Source organism: Girardinichthys multiradiatus, chromosome 1 (assembly GCF_021462225.1).
Source record: "Girardinichthys multiradiatus isolate DD_20200921_A chromosome 1, DD_fGirMul_XY1, whole genome shotgun sequence".
Taxonomy (NCBI): Eukaryota; Metazoa; Chordata; class Actinopteri; order Cyprinodontiformes; family Goodeidae; genus Girardinichthys; species Girardinichthys multiradiatus.
The window spans coordinates 24430463-24451023 of record NC_061794.1 but is presented as its reverse complement, the minus strand read 5'-3'; the positions used below and the strand labels follow the sequence as shown (position 1 = coordinate 24451023).

At 40.8% G+C, this 20561-nt stretch overlaps 1 protein-coding gene across 1 annotated transcript in view; it reads right to left on the bottom strand.

The window, feature by feature from the left end:
- The window catches only part of si:dkey-151g10.3 (serine/threonine-protein kinase WNK1), a 63202-nt gene that overhangs the window by 21854 nt on the left and 20787 nt on the right, over positions 1-20561 (bottom strand). Inside the window, exons 3-4 of the mRNA XM_047366552.1 lie at positions 3228-3400; positions 2387-2607 (exon numbers count right to left, since the gene is read on the bottom strand). Coding sequence (XP_047222508.1) covers positions 2387-2607; positions 3228-3400 — 394 coding nt within the window. The remainder of the gene's footprint in view (positions 1-2386; positions 2608-3227; positions 3401-20561) is intronic.

Sequence of the window (20561 nt, the reverse complement as noted above, 5' to 3'; positions counted from 1 at the left end):
TCTGTGAAATCAAACTGTTCACTTAGGAAGCAACACTGATTGACAAACAATTTCACATGTTATTGTTAAAATGAAATAGACAACAGGGGGAAATCTTTGGCGATTAGCAAGACACACTCAATAAAGGAGGGGTTCTGCAGGTGGGGACCACAAACCACTTCTCAGTACCTATGCTTTCTGGCTGATGTTTTGGTCACTTTTGAATGTTGGTGGTGCTTTCACACTCGTGGTAGCATGAGACGGACTCTACAACCCACACAAGTGGCTCAGGTAGTGCAGCTCATCCAGGATGGCACATCAATGCGAGCTGTGGCAAGAAGGTTTGCTGTGTCTGTCAGCGTAGTGTCCAGAGCCTGGAGGCGCTACCAGGAGACAGGCCAGTACACCAGGAGACGTGGAGGAGGCTGTAGGAGGGCAACAACCCAGCAGCAGGACCACTACCTCCACCTTTGTGCAAGGAGGAACAGGTGGAGCACTGCCAGAGCCCTGCAAAATGACCTCCAGCAGGCCACAAATGTGCATGTGTCTGCACAAACGGTTAGAAACCGACTCCATGAGGATGGTATGAGGGCCCGACGTCCACAAATGGGGGTTGTGCTCACAACCCCACACCGTGCAGGACGCTTGGCATTTGCCAGAGAACACCAGGATTGGCAAATTCGCCACTGGCGCCCTGTGCTCTTCACAGATGAAAGCAGGTTCACACTGAACACATGTGACAGACGTGACAGAGTCTGGAGACACCATGGAGAGCGATCTGCTGCCTGCAACATCCTTCAGCATGACCGGTTTGGTAGTGGGTCAGTAATGGTGTGGGGTGGCATTTCTTTGAAGGGCCACACAGCCCTCCATGTGCTCGCCAGAAGTAGCCTGACTGCCATTAGGTACTGAGATGAGATCCTCAGACCCCTTGTGAGACCATATGCTGGTGCGGTTGGCCCTGGGTTCCTCCTAATGCAGGACAATGCTAGACCTCATGTGGCTGGAGTGTGTCAGCAGTTCCTGCAAGATGAAGGCATTGAAGCTATGGACTGGCCCGCCCGTTCCCCAGACCTGAATCTGATTGAGCACATCTGGGACATCATGTCTCGCTCCATCCACTAACGTCACGTTGCACCACAGACTGTCCAGGAGTTAGCGGATGCTTTAGTCCAGGTCTGGGAGGAGATCCCTCAGGAGACCATCCGCCGTCTCATCAAGAGCATGACCAGGCGTTGTAGGGAGGTCATACAGACACGTGGAGGCCACACACAATACTGAGCCTCATTTTGACTTGTTTTAAGGACATTACATCAAAGTTGGATCAGCCTGTAGTGTGTTTTTCCACTTTAATTTTGTGTGTGACTCCAAATCCAGGCCTCCATTGGTTAATACATTTGATTTCCATTGATGATTTTTGTGTGATTTTGTTGTCAGCACATTCAACTTTGTACAGAACAAAGTATTCAATGAGAATATTTCATTCATTCAGATCTAGGATGTGTTATTTGAGTGTTCCCTTTATTTTTTTGAGCAGTGTATTTTGATGAAGACATTAGTTGCGATGGAAATACAATTTATGATAAATTCCCTGTTTCCTCAGTCCTCTCTCTCATTTGCCATTTAGTGTGACCAACACTCTCTTTGATCTGCAGCATCTTGGGCACTGTCATCTTAGATGTGGGTTTTAGATGTGAAAATCTATTGCACTGAGGTTATCCAACAGCCTGAAAATATTAATGGAAATGCAAGTGGGAACTCCTGATGTTTGAAAAACAAATATTGTATTCCAAATACTTATTTGCAAAATAATACTGGGCACACTGATACTGTGATAATATTTTTGAGATATTTTGTTTAGCTCTAATATATACCAGAAACCCTGCTGTCTGTAATCCATAAGAAGCTAAACATTTTGCTCAAGAATTAAAATATGCTTTTCATCTTTGTTCTGTATTTGTTCAAATATGGAAAGGTATAATTAAGTCCATTGACCGAGTATTCCTAATTTTATATACCAGCTATATGGATGGTAGTGTTCTTAGAAGCATAGGTCTACATGCATCGTCTAAGCATAACATTATAATCGCCTAACATGTTCGCACTGTTCTTTCCTTGTCACAATTTTGATAGACACTGATCACTGTAGACTGGTAAAAAAAACACCACAACGGCTGCAGTGTTGGAAATATTCCTACCCAGTTGTCCGGCCATCACAATTTGGCCCTTTTTAAACAAACTTTAATGTTTATCCTTGCCTATTTTTCCTGTTTTTAACACATCAAAGTCAAAATATTTACTTGTTGCCTATGTATGTGACAGATGCCAAGATGAGGAGATAATCAGTGTTAATCACATTACCTGTCAATGGTCACAATGTTATGCCTGATCAGAGTATGCATCTTACCTATGACACTTTTTGCAAACGAAGTCCTCATAAGAGTTGCAAGTCCCAGGTCACCTATCTTAACTGAGCCTGTGGGACCTGTTATGAAAATGTTGTCACACTTGAGGTCCCGGTGGACAATCGGTGGAGTCCTGGTGTGGAGGAAGTGAAGGCCCTTCAGAATTTGTCTGCACCAACTTCTGAGGACTTTGGGTTTCATCACCTTGAAGCGTTTAAGGTAGCTGTACACATAGAATATATGCTGTCACCAGAAAGAACAAAGCAATCTATATCCAAGACATGGAAGACAATGGACAAAACAATACAAATACCACTAAAACTGTTTTCATTTTCCTTAATATGTATGTCTTTGTGATAATTGTTACAACGCTTAACTACTATAAAGCAATTTATAGTACACAAGTTAAAACTACATTACCGTTAAATATTATTGTGATGATTTGATTTACTGTAATTACAAAGGCCTCTAAAAGTTTATTTTTAATACCAAAGATGACAACCCAGGAGGCAATACTTAAGTTTTATATATGCTTATATATGCTATAACCTCGTCTTAATCATATATTAAATGCGCAGTAGCTCGTAAATCATGTTCAATTGTTGTCACTTTTAGTGCCGATCTGGGCTTCACCTATTGTGTCATGTTTGGTGTTCCCCCCTCGTGTTTTATTGATTTACAATATTTTGTGTTTGCATTTTTTGCCAGATATTAGCCTTGGACTACAATCTGGCACAGTGTGTTTCCCTTAGGGATTAATAAAGCATTTTTTTATAAAGACACTGGCCCCATTTTGAATGAATAAATCTGAATCTGAAAAACAGAGAGGTAATTTGTACTAACGTTTTAAGTGTTCCAGATGTCATGAGCTCAGTGACCAGTACAATGCACTTCTTTCCACGCAGCACAGACTCCCAGGAATCATAAAAGCGAACTATGTTGGGGTGTTGAAGTCCTTTCAGCATCTCTGCCTCTTCCTTGAAGCGCTGCTGCTCTGCCTTGGTCAGCTTACGGTCCTGCAGTAAAAGGTACATCCAGATACAAACGGTCTGAGTATTCACACTAGCCACTTATTTACAGGACCACCGTTCAAAAACAGCAAGTAAACCCCTCCATCAATTTTCATCAGTCAAAAAAGGTTACTTCCAAAAAAAGTCCCTTTCATGAATTTAATATATCACAAGGGTACCTGAAACAGTAAGTGTGCAATTACTTCTGATGCCACTAGACGGTGGTAGCGATAGAGAAATGCAGCAAAGCTTAGGCAACACCCAAACTGTAGCTTTAAAAACACATTTTTACTGCAGCTGCACCACATTGCCAATATGGCACAAAGACCCAGTGCTGCAGAAATCCAATTCCCAGTCATGCAAAATGCTAGAAAACCTAAATAGCCACTAACTTATCTTATGTTAAAGACAACCACAAAGACTATTTAGAGTGAACATATCCTTCGTTAGCAATCAGTTTATTCTGACATAATCAATCTCAGATTTAGTCCCTTCCTAACACTTTCTTTCTGCTCTTATTATTAAGGAGCAATACATAGACAAAAACTAAATAAAATCTTTGCAAATGAAAAATGCATCTTCAAAAATGTGTACAATCTGATGTTGATCATACAAGGGAAACTCTTATATTTACAATCCATTATTTTACAGTAGAGGACATCTTGGATGTCTCCTTTAAGCTAGCACATATTTTTAAACTTAGCATGAGTGAGTATTTTTTATCTGCTACATGCGAGCAAACAAGCTGTACATATCTGTGGTGTTTTGTACACTGAACTACTGTTTAGGACCATTGATAAAGTAGGATACACATCTAAATAATTTTGTACTCTACAACAGGTACCTGTTGAGAAATAAATAACTTTACAATACAATGGCTCTAACTTTAAAGTAAGTGAGCCCGCCTGGTGGCAGCTATTGTCCTGTCACATATAAACGAGCCATAAATAGCAGCCATCATAAGACTGGCTTTCTACTGATCAATTCCATTGATGCTGAGCTTTTTGCTTTAAACAAAACCCATCAGAGAGTCAGTGCCCTACAGGTATTTGGGTGCAAATATGCAAAAAATAAAATAAATAATCATGATGGCTGAATGTATCAATATTATTTTTGTTCCCATCAATGTAGCCCCTGCAGTTTTTGAGTTTGAATTTTTTCCTTGCCTCGCTGTGCACTAGTTCAGTGTCCTTTTCTGGAAATACAAGAGTGGAAGGCACTTCCTTCACCCCTCCCCTTCAACAGGGAACAGAAGTGTGTCGGAAATAACGCTTGGCTCTATGTAGCACTATTATGTATGACAATAAGTAACATTTTCCTTTACAACTGACTACCTTGTGGTACAAATAAAAAAAATGCACCTGCAGTGTCTTGCAAATGGTAATCATACTCTTTTTGCGCTTCGTGCTGGTATACTGGTGTACTTCAATGTATTTGATTGGAATTTCCTGTCATAAACCAGCACGAAGTAATTCATCACCCTTGCATTTGTATTAAGCCTCATTTAATATGCTACCTCTAAGTAAGACAATGTTTTTCAAAAGTTCCATATTAGAAAACAGAGACCACCTGTATGTAATTTGATCTCAATATAAATCCAGCTGTTCTGTGAAAGCCTCAGATGATTGTTAGAGAACATTAGTGAACAAACAGCATCATGAAGACCAAGAAAAACAGCAGACAGATCAAGGAGAACGTTCTGGAGCAGTTTAAAGTATAGTTAGGTTATAAAACAATATCCCAGGCTTTGAAAATCTCACAGAGCACTGTCAAATCTTTTGTAAAATCTACTGTGTGGAGAGTCTGGCATAACAGCAAACCTAGAAAAACATGGCAAGCAGAGCACTAATCAGAAAAACTGTCAAGAGGTTCATAGTAATTCTGGAGGAGTAAAAGAGATCCACAGCAGAAAAACAAAAACGAAAACTATGTATTACCAGGAATTCATTAGTCCTTCTACCTCACAATCAGTCTCAGGTTTAATGAGTATGAATACTTTTGCAAGGCACTACACATCAATGTCTGGTGTTCTCTTAAGTCTCGATACTGCATATTCCTACCTTTCCCAAAATGTTTTCTCTTCTTTTAAGCAAGTTGGAAACCATACTATCTGAGAGAAACTTTTCTAGCTTAAGTGCAAACAAAAGTGTCCAGAAGAACAAAATGTTCTTTATTTTGACAGGAAGTGCTGCTTCTGTTTAAGCATCTCTGCCTCACTCCTCATATCGAGCACCACTCTCCCTCACTGACTGGCAGAGTCACACAGGCAACCTGGGTGCGTGTCTCTGTCTGCAGCCTCATCAGCATCTTACTGTGTCTGGTTGAGTGTCACATCAGACAGCCTCAGGGTCAGCAAAGGTCACAACGAGTTCATTGAGCGTCTCTATGAATCTGTATTGTTGTGTCTAGACAGATTCATGCTTCACAAACCAACTAGCAGATGTGTGTGTGTGTGTGTGTGTGTGTGACACACACACACACACACACACACACAGCTTCAGAAAAACTGAGCTTTTATACGATTCAAACCTCTATTTATTTATTAAGATGACAGAACACAACCAATTCTTTATAAGAGACAATGTTCATGAACCCAAAGGCATGAATGTCTTTTTCAGCTTTTAATGATGCATTTTAACTGTTCCTTTCTCATAGGGGGAACTAATGATACAGCAAACGTTTTCTCCTAGTCTAACAGGTTCGTAATAATAAATACAGGCTAAATTTGGTAAATACACTCCATACAACTTTGAATAAAAGCACTTTAGCAAGCTGCTGAGGAACCACATGCCTTATTTTGTTGGTATCCTGGCATGGAGCCTGCTTTTAATCATAGTACCTACAGTACAGACCAAAGGTTTGGACACACCTTCTCATTCAAAGAGTTGTCTTTATTTTCATGACTATGAATATTGTAGCTTCACACTGAAGGCATCAAAACTATGAATTAACACATGTGGATTTATATACTGAACAAAAAAGTGTGAAATAACTGAAAATATGTCTTATATTCTAGGTTCTTCAAAGTAGCCACCTTTTGCTTTGATTACTGCTCCACACACTCTTGGCATTCTGTTGATGAGCTTCAAGAGGTAGTCACCTGAAATGGTTTTCACTTCACAGGTGTGCCCTGTCAAGTTTAATAAGTGGGATTTCAAACCTTATAAATGGGGTTTGGACCATCAGTTGTGTTGTGCAGGAGGTGGATACAGTACACAGCTGATAGTCCTACTGAATAGACTGTTAGAATTTGTATTATGACAAGAAAAAAGCAGCTAAGTAGAGAAAAACGAGTGGCCATCATGACTTTAAGAAATGAAGGTCAGTCAGTCCGAACAATTATAAGTAAGATTATAAAACTATTAACCATAACCTAATTTTAACACCAGCTGGCAGTCAGACAGGGGTGTGGACCCTTTCAAAGCCACTGTGTGCTACTATGCTGTAACGCAATTAAAAACTCACAGGTAAAAAGCTAATCAAAGTTTTTTTATATATATTATACCACTTGTAATCAGTTGTTAAATGTGTAGAAAAGTGCCATCATGCACTGCCTTCAATCGCAACCTTAGATCCTCCAAGGGTTGGGAAGGCTAAATGTTGAGAAAATTATAAATCTTCCAAGTACTCTGGAGCATTCGATTTAGTTAATACTATTGCTTTAATATGCTCTAAATTAAAAACAACTAACAGGTCTTGTATTCTTCAATAGATTAAAACTGGCTCTGGCTTTGTAAATGGGATTTTAAAAATTTTATATGTGTTTTCGATTTAAAACTAGAAAACAAAGTGCTGTACTTTTAGCCATTAAGTCACAATGTCCTACTGGTAGAGATTTCAATATGCTGCATACTAGCTCTACTTGAGCTTTCGGATAAGTTAAAGTCAACCTTAATTCTGCCTTTATAATCTGAACCTGAGCATGGGATGTTTGGTAAAGAAAATATTAAAAATAATTACTCAAAAGCAAGATGTGCAAGAAAAAAAATGGCAGGAGGATCTGTGATGCAGTCTAAACAGAAGGAGAGCGTTTGTTGTAAAGGGTTCTGCCTTCTGTCTGTATTACCAAGGGTTAATGAGATTCAGTTAGCGTGAGGAACCTGAGGTATTTTCAACCGTATACAGTGCCTTGCGAAAGTACTCGGCCCCCTTGAACTTTTCAACCTCTTGCCACATTTCAGGCTTCAAACATAAAGATATAAAATTCTAATTTTTTGTGAAGAATCAACAACAAGTGGGACACAATCGTGAAGTGGAATGAATTTTATTGGATGTGTCAAACTTTTTTAACAAATAAAAAACTGAAAAGTGGGGCCTGTAATATTATTCGGCCCCTTTACTTTCAGTGCAGCAAACTCACTCCAGAAGTTCAGTGAGGATCTCTGAATGATCCAATGTTGTCCCAAATGACTGATGATGATAAATAGAATCCACCTGTGTGTAATCAAGTCTCTGTATAAATTCACCTGCTCTGTGATAGACTCAGGGTTCTGTTCAAAGAGCAGAGAGCATCATGAAGACCAAGGAACACACCAGGCAGGTCCGAGATACTGTTGTGGAGAAGTTTAAAGCCGGATTTGGATATAAAAAGATTTCCCAAGCTTTAAACATATCAAGGAGCACTGTGCAAGCAATCATATTGAAATGGAAGGAGTATCAGACCACTGCAAATCTACCAAGACCCGGTCGTCCCTCTAAACTTACATCTTGAACAAGGAGAAGACTGATCAGAGATGCAGCCAAGAGGCCCATGATCACTCTGGATGAACTGCAGAGATCTACAGCTGAGGTGGGAGAGTCTGTCCATAGGACAACAATCAGTTGTACACTGCACAAATCTGGCCTTTATGGAAGAGTGGCAAGAAGAAAGCCATTTCTCAAAGATATCCATAAAAAGTCTCATTTAAAGTTTGCCACAAGCCACCTGGGAGACACACCAAACATGTGGAAGAAGGTGCTCTGGTCAGATGAAACCAAAATCGAACTGTTTGGCCACAATGCAAAACGATATTTTTGGCGTAAAAGCAACACAGCTCATCACCCTGAACACAACATCCCCACCGTCAAACATGGTGGTGGCAGCATCATGGTTTGGGCCTGCTTTTCGTCAGGAGGGACAAGGAAGATGGTCAAAATTGATGGGAAGATGGATGGGGCCAAATACAGGACCATTCTGGAAGAAAACCTGTTGGAGTCTGCAAGAGACCTGAGACTGGGATGGAGATTTATCTTCCAACAAGACAATGATCCAAAACATAAAGCCAAATCTACAATGGAATGGTTCACAAATAAACGTATCCAGATGTTGGAATGGCCAAGTCAAAGTCCAGACCTGAATCCAATCGAGAATCTGTGGAAAGAGCTGAAGACTGCTGTTCACGAACGCTCTCCATCCAACCTCACTGAGCTCGAGCTGTTTTGCAAGGAAGAATGGGCAAGAATTTCAGTCTCTCGATGTGCAAAACTGATAGAGACAAATCCCAAGAGACTTGCAGCTGTAATTGCAGCAAAGGGTGGCGCTACAAAGTATTAACGCAAGGGGGCGAATAATATTGCACGCCCCACGTTTCAGTTTTTTATTTGTTAAACAAGTTTGACACATCCAATAAATTTCATTCCACTTCACGATTGTGTCCCACTTGTTGTTGATTCTTCACCAAAAATTAGAATTTTATATCTTTATGTTTGAAGTCTGAAATGTGGCAAGAGGTGGACCAGTTCAAGGGGGCCGAATACTTTCGCAAGGTACTGCATGTCTTGGCAAGTTAATGTGCACTAAGTTGCCAAAAGTATTTGTTTATTGACTTTTACACGTACATGAACTTTAATGACATCCTATTCTTAATGTATAAAGGTCCAATTTGTTGATGGACCCACCGCTGCCAGCAAGAGCAGCTTTAACTATTCTGTAAACATCTTCCACAAGGTTTAGGAGTGTACTTATAGTTACAGGGTTCTCACCAAGAATTTATATGAGCGTGACGGGATTTTGTTTAAGTGTTTAAGACGCGACGCCAGTACCCACACTTTGACGCTGACATGATTTTAGAAAGCTTTACCGTTAGCAGTCGCACAGGGTCATAGGGTGAAAGGAAGCGGGAGCAGACTCAGCGCATGTGCTATAGCCAACATAAAAACCACACGGATGGCGCCCAGATGTCAATCAAAGGGCCGATACACTCATTTTTATGAGCGTATCGGCCTAATTTCAGCGTAGCTGAACTCAGGGTTGGCGAGAACCGCGAGTTAGATGGGAAAACCAGAACTGCAGCCTCTGCTCTAATTCGTCCCAAAGGTGTTCAAGAAGGTTGAAGGCAGCACTCAGTGGAGGCCAGTCAAGTTTCTCCACACCAAACTTTATCCGCCTGCAGCCATGGAAGTGACTGGAACACCAGAACTCATTGATTTGGTTGATGTGACCCAATACTTTTGGCAATATAATGTATGCGCAGAGTAAGACGCATCCTAATCAGATGTGGTTGTGTTTTTTATATCTTTCAAAAAGCTGTTTCCTGTGGCTCGCTTCATAGTTTGCAGGTGGTCAGAAAAATCCATTTTTATGTCATCTCTACTAGACAACTGTGCCAAATGCCTCTGGGCAGGTGTAGTGAGAACACAGCTGTGTGTCTTTAGAATGCTGCCACTGCTAATTTGTTATGCAAAAAGAGGAACTGTGACAACTTCCTTAAACAGCATCACATGCCTGCATTGGCCAATGAAAACACATTGACATTGTGTTTTTTTTTAAATGTCATCAATCTAAAATGCATTTCACAAAATCATATTACAAGCAATATGTCTTGTGATATATCTCTAAATATAGGTCTACATAGAATTATTAGATAACATCGTGGTCACATTTGTTAACGTTTATGTACCACCAGAGAGTGTTAGAAGGTTTTTACAATTTATTTTTGATACAATAATTTCAGTGAGTGAGGGGATTCTAGTTTGCGCTGGAGACTAGAATTACAATCCTAAATCATGGTTTAGATACAACAGGCAGGTCAAGGGATCTTAATATTTTTATATAAGAGATGGGTATGTTCGACATCTGGAGGGTTTTTCACATCAATAAGAAAGATTTTGCTCATTATAAGTCCACTCCAGGATGAACACCATTGACAGGTTTAGAGTAAAGGTAAATGTAACGTATCATAAATTATATGTTACATGGGGAGATAGAGAAAAAAACTAGAATTTTCAAGACATACATTTTACGAATCAGATTCAAGAGCAACACGAATTCTTGCAAGGTGCATCAGAAAACAGCAATTAAAAAACTCAATTACCAAAATTAGAGAACATATGATATCAATCAAATCCATAAAATCCTTGAAAATTATTATAAAACACTGTACACATCCTCGAACCCAGTAAATTAAAGGGCTATTACACAGTATTTGACAACAAAATGATGCACTAACTGCCCTTATCACACGAAAAGAGCTGGACAAAGGTATTGGAAATCTGAAAACTAACAAATGTCCAGGTAGCTATGGGTCTCCAAACGGGTGGTACAAGATCTTTAGGGAGGAGCTTGCCCCCGTTATGCTGGAGTCTTTTAATTGGACTCTGATCAGAGTGGAGATACCACCATGATGGAGAAGCTGAAATATCTGATCGGGTCAGCTGGCCCGTTTTGTACAAGGTACTCAAGCATCTAGGCTTTAATAATCAATTTATTAGGTGTATACAGTCATTGTATGGCAGTCCAAGGGCTAGGGTAAAAATGAATGGGAAACCTAACTAATAGTATTGAACTGTTTAAAGGAACTCGACAGGGCTATTTCCTTAGTCCAGTGCTCTTCACATTATTCATAGATTATTAGGCAAAATGAAGAACTTAAAGGCATTACTATTGCAAATACTGAACATATAATTGGACTGTTTGCAGATGATATTATTATCTATATCCAAAACCCAGATGTAACCCTCCCTAAACTTATGAAAGCTCTGACAGTTTGGTCAACGCTCTGGTTATCATCTGATCATTGCCAAAACACAAGTCCTGACCATTAACTACCCCCTCAGTAAATTTGTATGGCATAATTATAAACTTAAGTGGGAAGCTAACAAGTTACCTTTGTGTATGTACTGTATATCTCAGGATCTAGATGATTTGTTCAGTTTGAATTTTGGTAAAGTTATTGATTCAATACAAGAAGATATGACACTCTGGGCAGTGTTGATATTAGACCTCAATACTAGACTGAAAATAGTGAAAAAAAATCTGCTTCCTAGATTTTGGTGTCTTTTTATGTCATTGCCTATCAGAACTGCTGAATCACATTTCAATGCTTGGGAAAGGTTAATATCACGTTTTGTTTATGCAGGGGCTAGACTGAGGATAAAATTTAGGACTCTCCAGACTGACAAACAAACATAGCGGTTTAGCCCTTCCAAATCTGAAGCAATACTACTATGCTTCTCAAATGAGTTATAAGGTTTGCTGGTGTTCCCCAGAAATTGAGGCTAGGTGGAGACAGATTGAATGGAAGCAGGGAAAGACCCAACTTCAATCACGTCTGGGAGGGAAAATTATCACAAACAAGGATGGGAACCGTAATAATTTGGAAAGAGGTTGTAAATAAATACAAATTGGCAAATGTTGTTAAACAACTTGGCCTTCCTGCAATCTGAGCCTCAGACCAAGCGAAATAGACTCTGCCTTTTTGAGTTGGAGGGTAAAAGGCCGCACCTCGTATATTAGGTCAAAATGGGGAAACGAACTCTGTACGGACGTATCAGAGGATGATTGGCTTTCGATGTGTGCGACACGACAGTTGTCCACTAGTTCTAAAAGGTGGAGGGAATTTGGGTGGAAGAGTATAGTCAGATTTTTTATCGCATCTTATCTTATCAATCAACAAAGAGGACAATAACAACTATGTTGAAGACAGTGTGGGCAATCACTCTAAAATTTTTTGGACGTGCTCAAAGTTTAAACAATTCTGGGACAGTATTTGCTTAATTACTGGGAGGATGATGGGCTATGTCATCCTGAAAGATCTGAGGATTTTCTGGTTGGGTCTACTGTCTGGTGAGGTGATCCAAAAAGGAGACAGTTTTCTTTTAAAATTCTAATGATTGCAGGTAAAAAGGCTATCACACGGTCTTGGCTTAAGATTGAGCCACCTCAGACTGATCAATGGCAAACAATAGTGGAGATACACTCAATGGAGAATATTACATATTATTTATATATCAAAATGACATATTTAACAAGCATTGAACAAAATGGTCTGCATGTAGTATGTGTAAAGAAGCAGAACAAACTTAATACATTGTTTTTTTATTTATTTTTTGCAATATCACAGTAAGTGCCCCTCGTTCTCTGTTTTTGTCCATTTATATGGTTAAAAGAAAATGCAACAAAAAAAGTGACCAAAAAATAAATAAATATATACAGGTCCTTCTCAAAATATTAGCATATTGTGATAAAGTTCATTATTTTCCATAATGTCATGATGAAAATTTAACATTCATATATTTTAGATTCATTGCACACTAACTGAAATATTTCACGTCTTTTATTGTCTTAATACGGATGATTTTGGCATACAGCTCATGAAAACCCGAAATTCCTATCTCACAAAATTAGCATATCATTAAAAGGGTCTTTAAACGAGCTATGAACCTAATCATCTGAATCAACGAGTTAACTCTAAACACCTGCAAATGATTCCTGAGGCCTTTAAAACTCCCAGCCTGGTTCATCACTCAAAACCCCAATCATGGGTAAGACTGCCGACCTGACTGCTGTCCAGAAGGCCACTATTGACACCCTCAAGCAAGAGGGTAAGACACAGAAAGAAATTTCTGAACGAATAGGCTGTTCCCAGAGTGCTGTATCAAGGCACCTCAGTGGGAAGTCTGTGGGAAGGAAAAAGTGTGGCTGAAAACGCTGCACAACGAGAAGAGGTGACCGAACCCTGAGGAAGATTGTGGAGAAGGGCCAATTCCAGACCTTGGGAGACCTGCGGAAGCAGTGGACTGAGTCTGGAGTAGAAACATCCAGAGCCACCGTGCACAGGCGTGTGCAGGAAATGGGCTACAGGTGCTGCATTCCCCAGGTCAAGCCACTTTTGAACCAGAAACAGCAGCAGAAGCGCCTGACCTGGGCTACAGAGAAGCAGCACTGGACTGTTGCTCAGTGGTCCAAAGTACTTTTTTCGGATGAAAGCAAATTCTGCATGTCATTCGGAAATCAAGGTGCCAGAGTCTGGAGGAAGACTGGGGAGAAGGAAATGCCAAAATGCCAGAAGTCCAGTGTCAAGTACCCACAGTCAGTGATGGTCTGGGGTGCCGTGTCAGCGGCTGGTGTTGGTCCACTGTGTTTTATCAAGGGCAGGGTCAATGCAGCTAGCTATCAGGAGATTTTGGAGCACTTCATGCTTCCATCTGCTGAAAAGCTTTATGGGGATGAAGATTTCATTTTTCAGCACGACCTGGCACCTGCTCACAGTGCCAAAACCACTGGTAAATGGTTTACTGACCATGGTATCACTGTGTTCAATTGGCCTGCCAACTCTCCTGACCTGAACCCCATAGAGAATCTGTGGGATATTGTGAAGAGAACGTTGAGAGACTCAAGACCCAACACTCTGGATGAGCTAAAGGCTGCTATCGAAGCATCCTGGGCCTCCATAAGACATCAGCAGTGCCACAGGCTGATTGCCTCTATGCCACGCCGCATTGAAGCAGTCATTTCTGCAAAAGGATTCCCGACCAAGTATTGAGTGCATAACTGTACATGATTATTTGAAGGTTGACGTTTTTTGTATTAAAAACACTTTTCTTTTATTGGTCGGATGAAATATGCTAATTTTGTGAGATAGTAATTTTGGGTTTTCATGAGCTGTATGCCAAAATCATCCGTATTAAGACAATAAAAGACCTGAAATATTTCAGTTAGTGTGCAATGAATCTAAAATATATGAATGTTAAATTTTCATCATGACATTATGGAAAATAATGAACTTTATCACAATAAGCTAATATTTTGAGAAGGACCTGTATATATAGGTCCACATATAGGTCTGATGCATCAATCAATCAGTAAGTGACTAAATATGGGGAGCTCCGATTAGTCCCTCACCATCGTTACCCCTTGAAAAAAAACCATCAAATAAAACACAGTACTTTGACAGATGTATACCTGCACCACATATATAACCATATATCACCAGTGTTATTTTGGCAACAGTTTACGTTCCACCTTCCGCTGTTGTGGACGCTGCATGTGATGCCATCAGCTCAGTTGTTGCTAAGCTACAGACACAAAACCCCAATGCTTTTGAGGCAATTTCTGGTAATTTTAACCATGCTTCACTCTCTGCAACACTTCCAACGTTTCAAAAGTTTGTCAGCTGCTCTACCAGAGAAAACAAAACATTGGATTTGTTTTATGAAAATGTCAAGGACTCATACATCTCTACAGCAAGACCTCCTCAAATCAGATCACAATCTTGTTTTTCTCTGCTCGAAATATAGGCCCCTTGTTCAGAGGTAACCTGTAATAAAGAGGACTGTGAGAAAATGGTCACAGGAAGCTGAAGAAGCTCTGCAAGGTTGCTTTGAGGCTACAGACTGGGACGCACTGTGCCAGCCACCTGGAGAGGACATCAATGCCATGACTGAGTGTGTAACCGACTATATAAACTTCTATGTGGATAACATCATCCCCACCAGAACCGTGAGATGCTTCCCCAATAACAAACCTTGGATCACCAGTGACCTGAAGGACCTGCTTAACAAGAAAAAAAGAGCCTTCAAAGAGGGAGACAGAGAATTATTGAGGATTATACAGAAGCAACTTAAAGTCAAGATAAGAGACAGCAAGGAGGTGTACAAGAAGAAGCTGAAGAGCAAGCTCCAGCAAAACAATATCAGAGATGTGTGGACAGGGATGAAGAAGATCACAGGCTTCAAGCAGAAGGATGATCAGACCGATGGAGGTCTGGACAGAGCCAATGAACTGAACACATTCTTCAATAGGTTCAGTTCAGAAACAAGCTTCGCATCCTCCTCTCCTGCTCACAGCCAAACAGACATTCCACCCTCCTTTGACCCACAGGACCCACAGCTGTCCAGTAACACCTCACATTTTTTATCTTCCACCTTAGCCATGGACCCTTCTGCTTCTAGATGTTTGCCTTCAACCATATCAGAAGATGCTGATGCTTCCTTTGCTTCCCCCTTCCACCTGTGTGTCTCAAGAAGTCAAGTGAAGATGCAACTGGAGAGACTGAATCGGAATAAGGCTGCAGGTCCAGATCATGTCAGCCCTAGAGTCCTGAAGGCCTGTGCAGAGCAGCTCTGTGGGATTCTGCAGCACCTCTTCAACCTTAGCCTGGCCCAGAAGAAGGTTCCGGTGTTGTGGAAGACCTCCTGTCTTATTCCGGTACCAAAGAAAACTCATCCATCAGTCCTCAATGACTATAGACCTGTTGCCCTGACATCTTACATCATGAAGGTCCTAGAGAAACTCCTGTTGGCCCACCTGAGTAAGAAAACAATAAACTATCAGGACCCCCTTCAGTTTGCTTATCGCTGTGGAGTTGGAGTTGAAGATGCCATCATACACCTGCTTCAACAAAGCCACTGTCATCTGGACAAAGCCAGTAGCACTGTGAGGATCATGTTCTTTGATTTCTCCAGTGCATTTAATACAATCCAACCTGATTTGCTTTGTCAGAAACTCCAGAAGACTCAGGTGGAGGCCTCAACAATCTCCTGGATCAAAGACTACCTGACAAACAGACCACAGTTTGTGAGACTGAAGGGTTGTATGTCTAACCAGGTAGTCAGCAGCACAGGAGCACCACAGGGGACTGTACTCTCACCATTCCTTTTCACTCTGTACACCTCAGACGTCTAGTACAAGACAGACTCCTGTCATCTGCAGAAATACTCGGATGATTCTGCAGTCGTGGGGTGGATCAGAGATGGACAAGAAGCTGAGTACTGGAAGGTGATGGACCGCTTTGTGGCATGGTGTGGAAACAATCATCTCATTTTGAACGTGACTAAAACAAAGGAGATGATTGTAGATTTTAAGAGAAACAGGAATAAGTCAAAAACTATTTCTATCATGGGAGAAGAAGTGGAGGTGGTGGAGGAGTATAAATACCTCGGTGTTCACCTGGACAACAGACTAGAGTGGAGATGCAACTGTGAAGCCATCTACAAGAAGGGACAGAGCAGACTGTACTTCTTGAGGAAGCTTAGGTCCTTTGGTGTTTGCAGCAAGATGCTGCATATCTTCTATAAGTCTGTTGTGGAGAGAGCGATCTCTTCTGTCATCATCTACTGGGGAAGCAGCATCAGAGACAGGGACTTAAAAAAGCTCAACAAGCTGATAAAAAAGGCTGGCTCTGTTCTGGGGACTCCTCTGGAACCTCTGGAGATCATTGTGGAAAGACGGATTCTTCATAAAATGAAGAACATTATGGAGAACCCTGAGCATCCTCTTCATGTAGTGCATAAGTAGTGCTTCATGTAGTGCTTTTTTTTTTGTTATGTAGTCCTTCTACAGCAGACCACAGCACTACAAAACATTACAGTCAGAGAAACTTGTTTTTTTTTCTTTTGGACCAGACATCTGGCAGAGCAGAAGGTCAAGCTACAGGTTATAAACAAGCTTCATAAAAACAATGCTGTGAATGGACAGGATATGGATTACATGGCACTTTGGTAAATGTTAGGAGGCTCGGTTCATGAATACCAAAGCATGTGGGCCCTAAATCATCTATTTTAGTAAACGCTGCATCAGTGTCAGATATCAGGGAGATTGCTTTCAAGTTAGGCTCTCAGTTAAAGAGTCAGGGCTTAGCATATCTTACTCTCAACAAAAGGGGCAGTATCAATCCTCAAGTAGGTATTTGTACATTTTCGAACAAGGAGGGTGACAACAGCATGTTGCCATACATTATGCAATACAATACAGTATACATGTAAGTGTGCGAGCATTTCAAAATACTCCGTGGTAAACTACGACAGCTCTGACTAGCAAGATTGATTGCTCCTCAGGGCTGGTCTGCATGCCAGATTAAAGCTCCCAGTTTGTGAACCAGCTAACAGTTATTTACCCTGTTCCCTGCACGAGTCACTTAAACAAGAGGCATTCACCTTATACTTAAAAAAACAAGAGATATTAACGTCATGTTTAAGAATTGCCACAGCAAATCTGTATAAAGTCCTGCTGGCCTCCTTCAAGAACATGGCATCTCAGTTATATAAAGTTTAAAATCACAAAACAGAAATAAAGCATGTGCAGATACAATTCATTGTATAATGCCTAAGAGACTACTACTTCATTTAAAATTTGGCTGACAGGGTTCCTTTTCGATGGATTACCTTAAATACTAGTTAGAGCATTGTAAGTACTTCAGATGTATTGATTCTAGAAAAGGCTGTACAGCTAATGGTGTTATGTGGTTCATGTTGTATACAATAGCAAGCAATTGAATCTCTGTTGCCAGTCAAGTAATAAAAGGTCTTTGTATAAGAATACAGCACCCAGGGACACTTGCCAACTTGTCAGTGACCCAGATGAACTTGTGTCTGGCCTGTTGGATTGGATCAATTCCAATCTGGTCTGCTCAGTTCAGCTATAATCTATTAGAATTAGCTTCTATTATTGTTAGTCACACATCAATAATGTATTTTGTTTATTTGCCCTAACCCAACTGTCATCAAAAGCAGCAAATTCAATCCATGGCTTCTCATTTCTTCATGATTTGCCACACCAGCTAAAAGACAAAGGATTCTCATGTTACACCCATTGAGTTAGCAAGCTTTTCATACGTGTGGAGGATGTGTGTCGACTGGGTAGGGATGGTGGCTTTCGGTATCAGACTTAACTGGTACTTTTAATGCCTCTTGTGTCATATGTTATTACATATAAAGTTCCGGTACTACTGAGAGTGACAGATTAGAGTATATTGTCATCTCTAACCTTATCCACACTCTTTCTTTGTCTGCCATTCAGTTGTCTGCCTTGTCTGTCCTCCTCACTGTTGGTCAGATACTCACAAAAATCCAAATTAAAAGATTTGGAATGAAATAAGGAATTTTATACAGGCCCACATACACACCAGGCACACGTGCAAATTGAACAGGAAACACTGTAGCGACAAAAAATGCATGTTTTAACTTTATGACTATGTTGGGAGTATGATTATTGATTGAATAATCTTGATCAATAATTATAATTACAAATCATAATCTGACTAAATCAATTTCTTAACCACCTATCCTCATTTACGAATCGAGACCAGAGAGGTTTCTGGTGTTGTAATTGTGGCTCAACGCCTCTGACAATTACAACCGTTAAATACTCCGTAATAGTTAATAACTATTGCCGGAGATGTCACTGTTTCTGCCGAAACGTGTGGAACTTGAACCTTATTTTGACTGACACATCACTTTTTGCACACAATGAAACACCAAACGCTCTCTCTTTATCTATGTGAATATTTATTAATTGTCACCTACTCAACATGCAAAATTCTACACACACAGGGGTAAACACATCTAAATAAGCAAAATCAACAAACGGTAGTGGGTATGTATGGAGTCAACCAGCAGTTTATGGCACAACAGAGGAAAGGAGAGGATATGAAAAGGGGGGTGTGGTGATGACTGGTGGGGGGTTGGAGCGCAGCTTAGAGTGTCTTTTATGATCTTCTGATCATAAAACTTCCCCCCTTTACTCCTGAAACAAAGGATTGATAACTTTTGGCGGCAAGCTAGCACAGTGAGATTGAAGACAAAGGTAAAATGGAGAATTTTACCATGAGGTCGTTTTAACAGTCCAGTTTTGCAACGCACCCGCGTTCAGATAGTAAACACAGACAGCTCTGGGGAACACGGCGGATCCCGATATTACATAACACATCAAAGTTTCAACAAGCAAGGTTACATGCACATATTATTCAGAACACATGAGATCCTAACCAGCGATTCTGATCGCTTCTACAACCTCTGACCCTGCCCAGGCCTTCTAATAAAGAAATAAAAAAAAGAAATGGGTTTTACTTGTGTCGTCTTCTTTCTGAGCGAGGGAATTCGAGCGAGGAAACGTGGGGTTGAGTTAATTGTGCGTCCACAATTAACTTCAGGGGAACGGTCAGTCTTTGTCCTTCGGTCTTCTTGACAAAAAGGAAAAATATGATCTGACCATCAAAGTCGACTTGAAAATGAAACACGGTAGCGGTTCGTCTCTCCGAAGCTCCGTGTCTCCAGTTACGTGTTAACTCACGTCTTCGATCGGCAAAAGTGAAACCTGCGGCCTTCTTAGTCCACAGACTTCAGTTATGAATAGTTCGTTGTCCAACGAGAGAGAATGAATGAAACTCTTCACAGAGTTCTTCTCTTAAAGTGGCGCTCTTCAATCACCAGGTCATTTCCAGCAGAAGGCAGCTTTTCAAACATGAGCGCCTCCTATATAGCATCCTGTGACGTCAGACTGGGGACGCCCAGTCATATCAGTCGTAATGCTCGATGGGATATGTAGGAGCGGGCTGTCCTGGGTACAAAATGGCCGATGCCATTGGAGGGGCACAGTGACGTCCAACAACGGGCAGATAATCCAATACTCAGCAAACAAGTGGTCCAACAACTAAATTTATTTCATTGCTGAGTGGGCAATTTCCCATGCCACACATGAACACAGCATTGCATGCGCAACAGCGTAACGACGTCCGTAGCTGCTGGTACTGGCGCTCAAATCAGTGCACCTTTATCGGCTGAAAAGTCCAAAAACGAACTGCAGATTTACCGAAGTTTTTCAGCAGTCCTCAGCTCAGTGCATCCTCTCTGTCTATGCTGGCCAGCTTGGCCCAAAACTATTGATGCGTTCAAGCCTCTTCCACTCCTTCATAGCGAGTTTTCTCCACCGCAGGGGATACAGTCAGTGTGGAGTGGGCTCTTGGCCGATAAAGCTGACTTGTTACTGTTCTTGAAAAAGAACTGCTCAAGGAGCAAAGATAAATGGAGTAAATGTAGTTCACAGCAAAGACGTTTGCTTCACTTTCATTTGACGTTTTCGATACTTCATTTTGTAAAATAGTATTCCTTTATTTATTTTTACACCATCCTCTTTTGCTAATTTATTTCAAACGTTTTTGCCCACCACTGACCCCCGTCCCACAATTTCTCC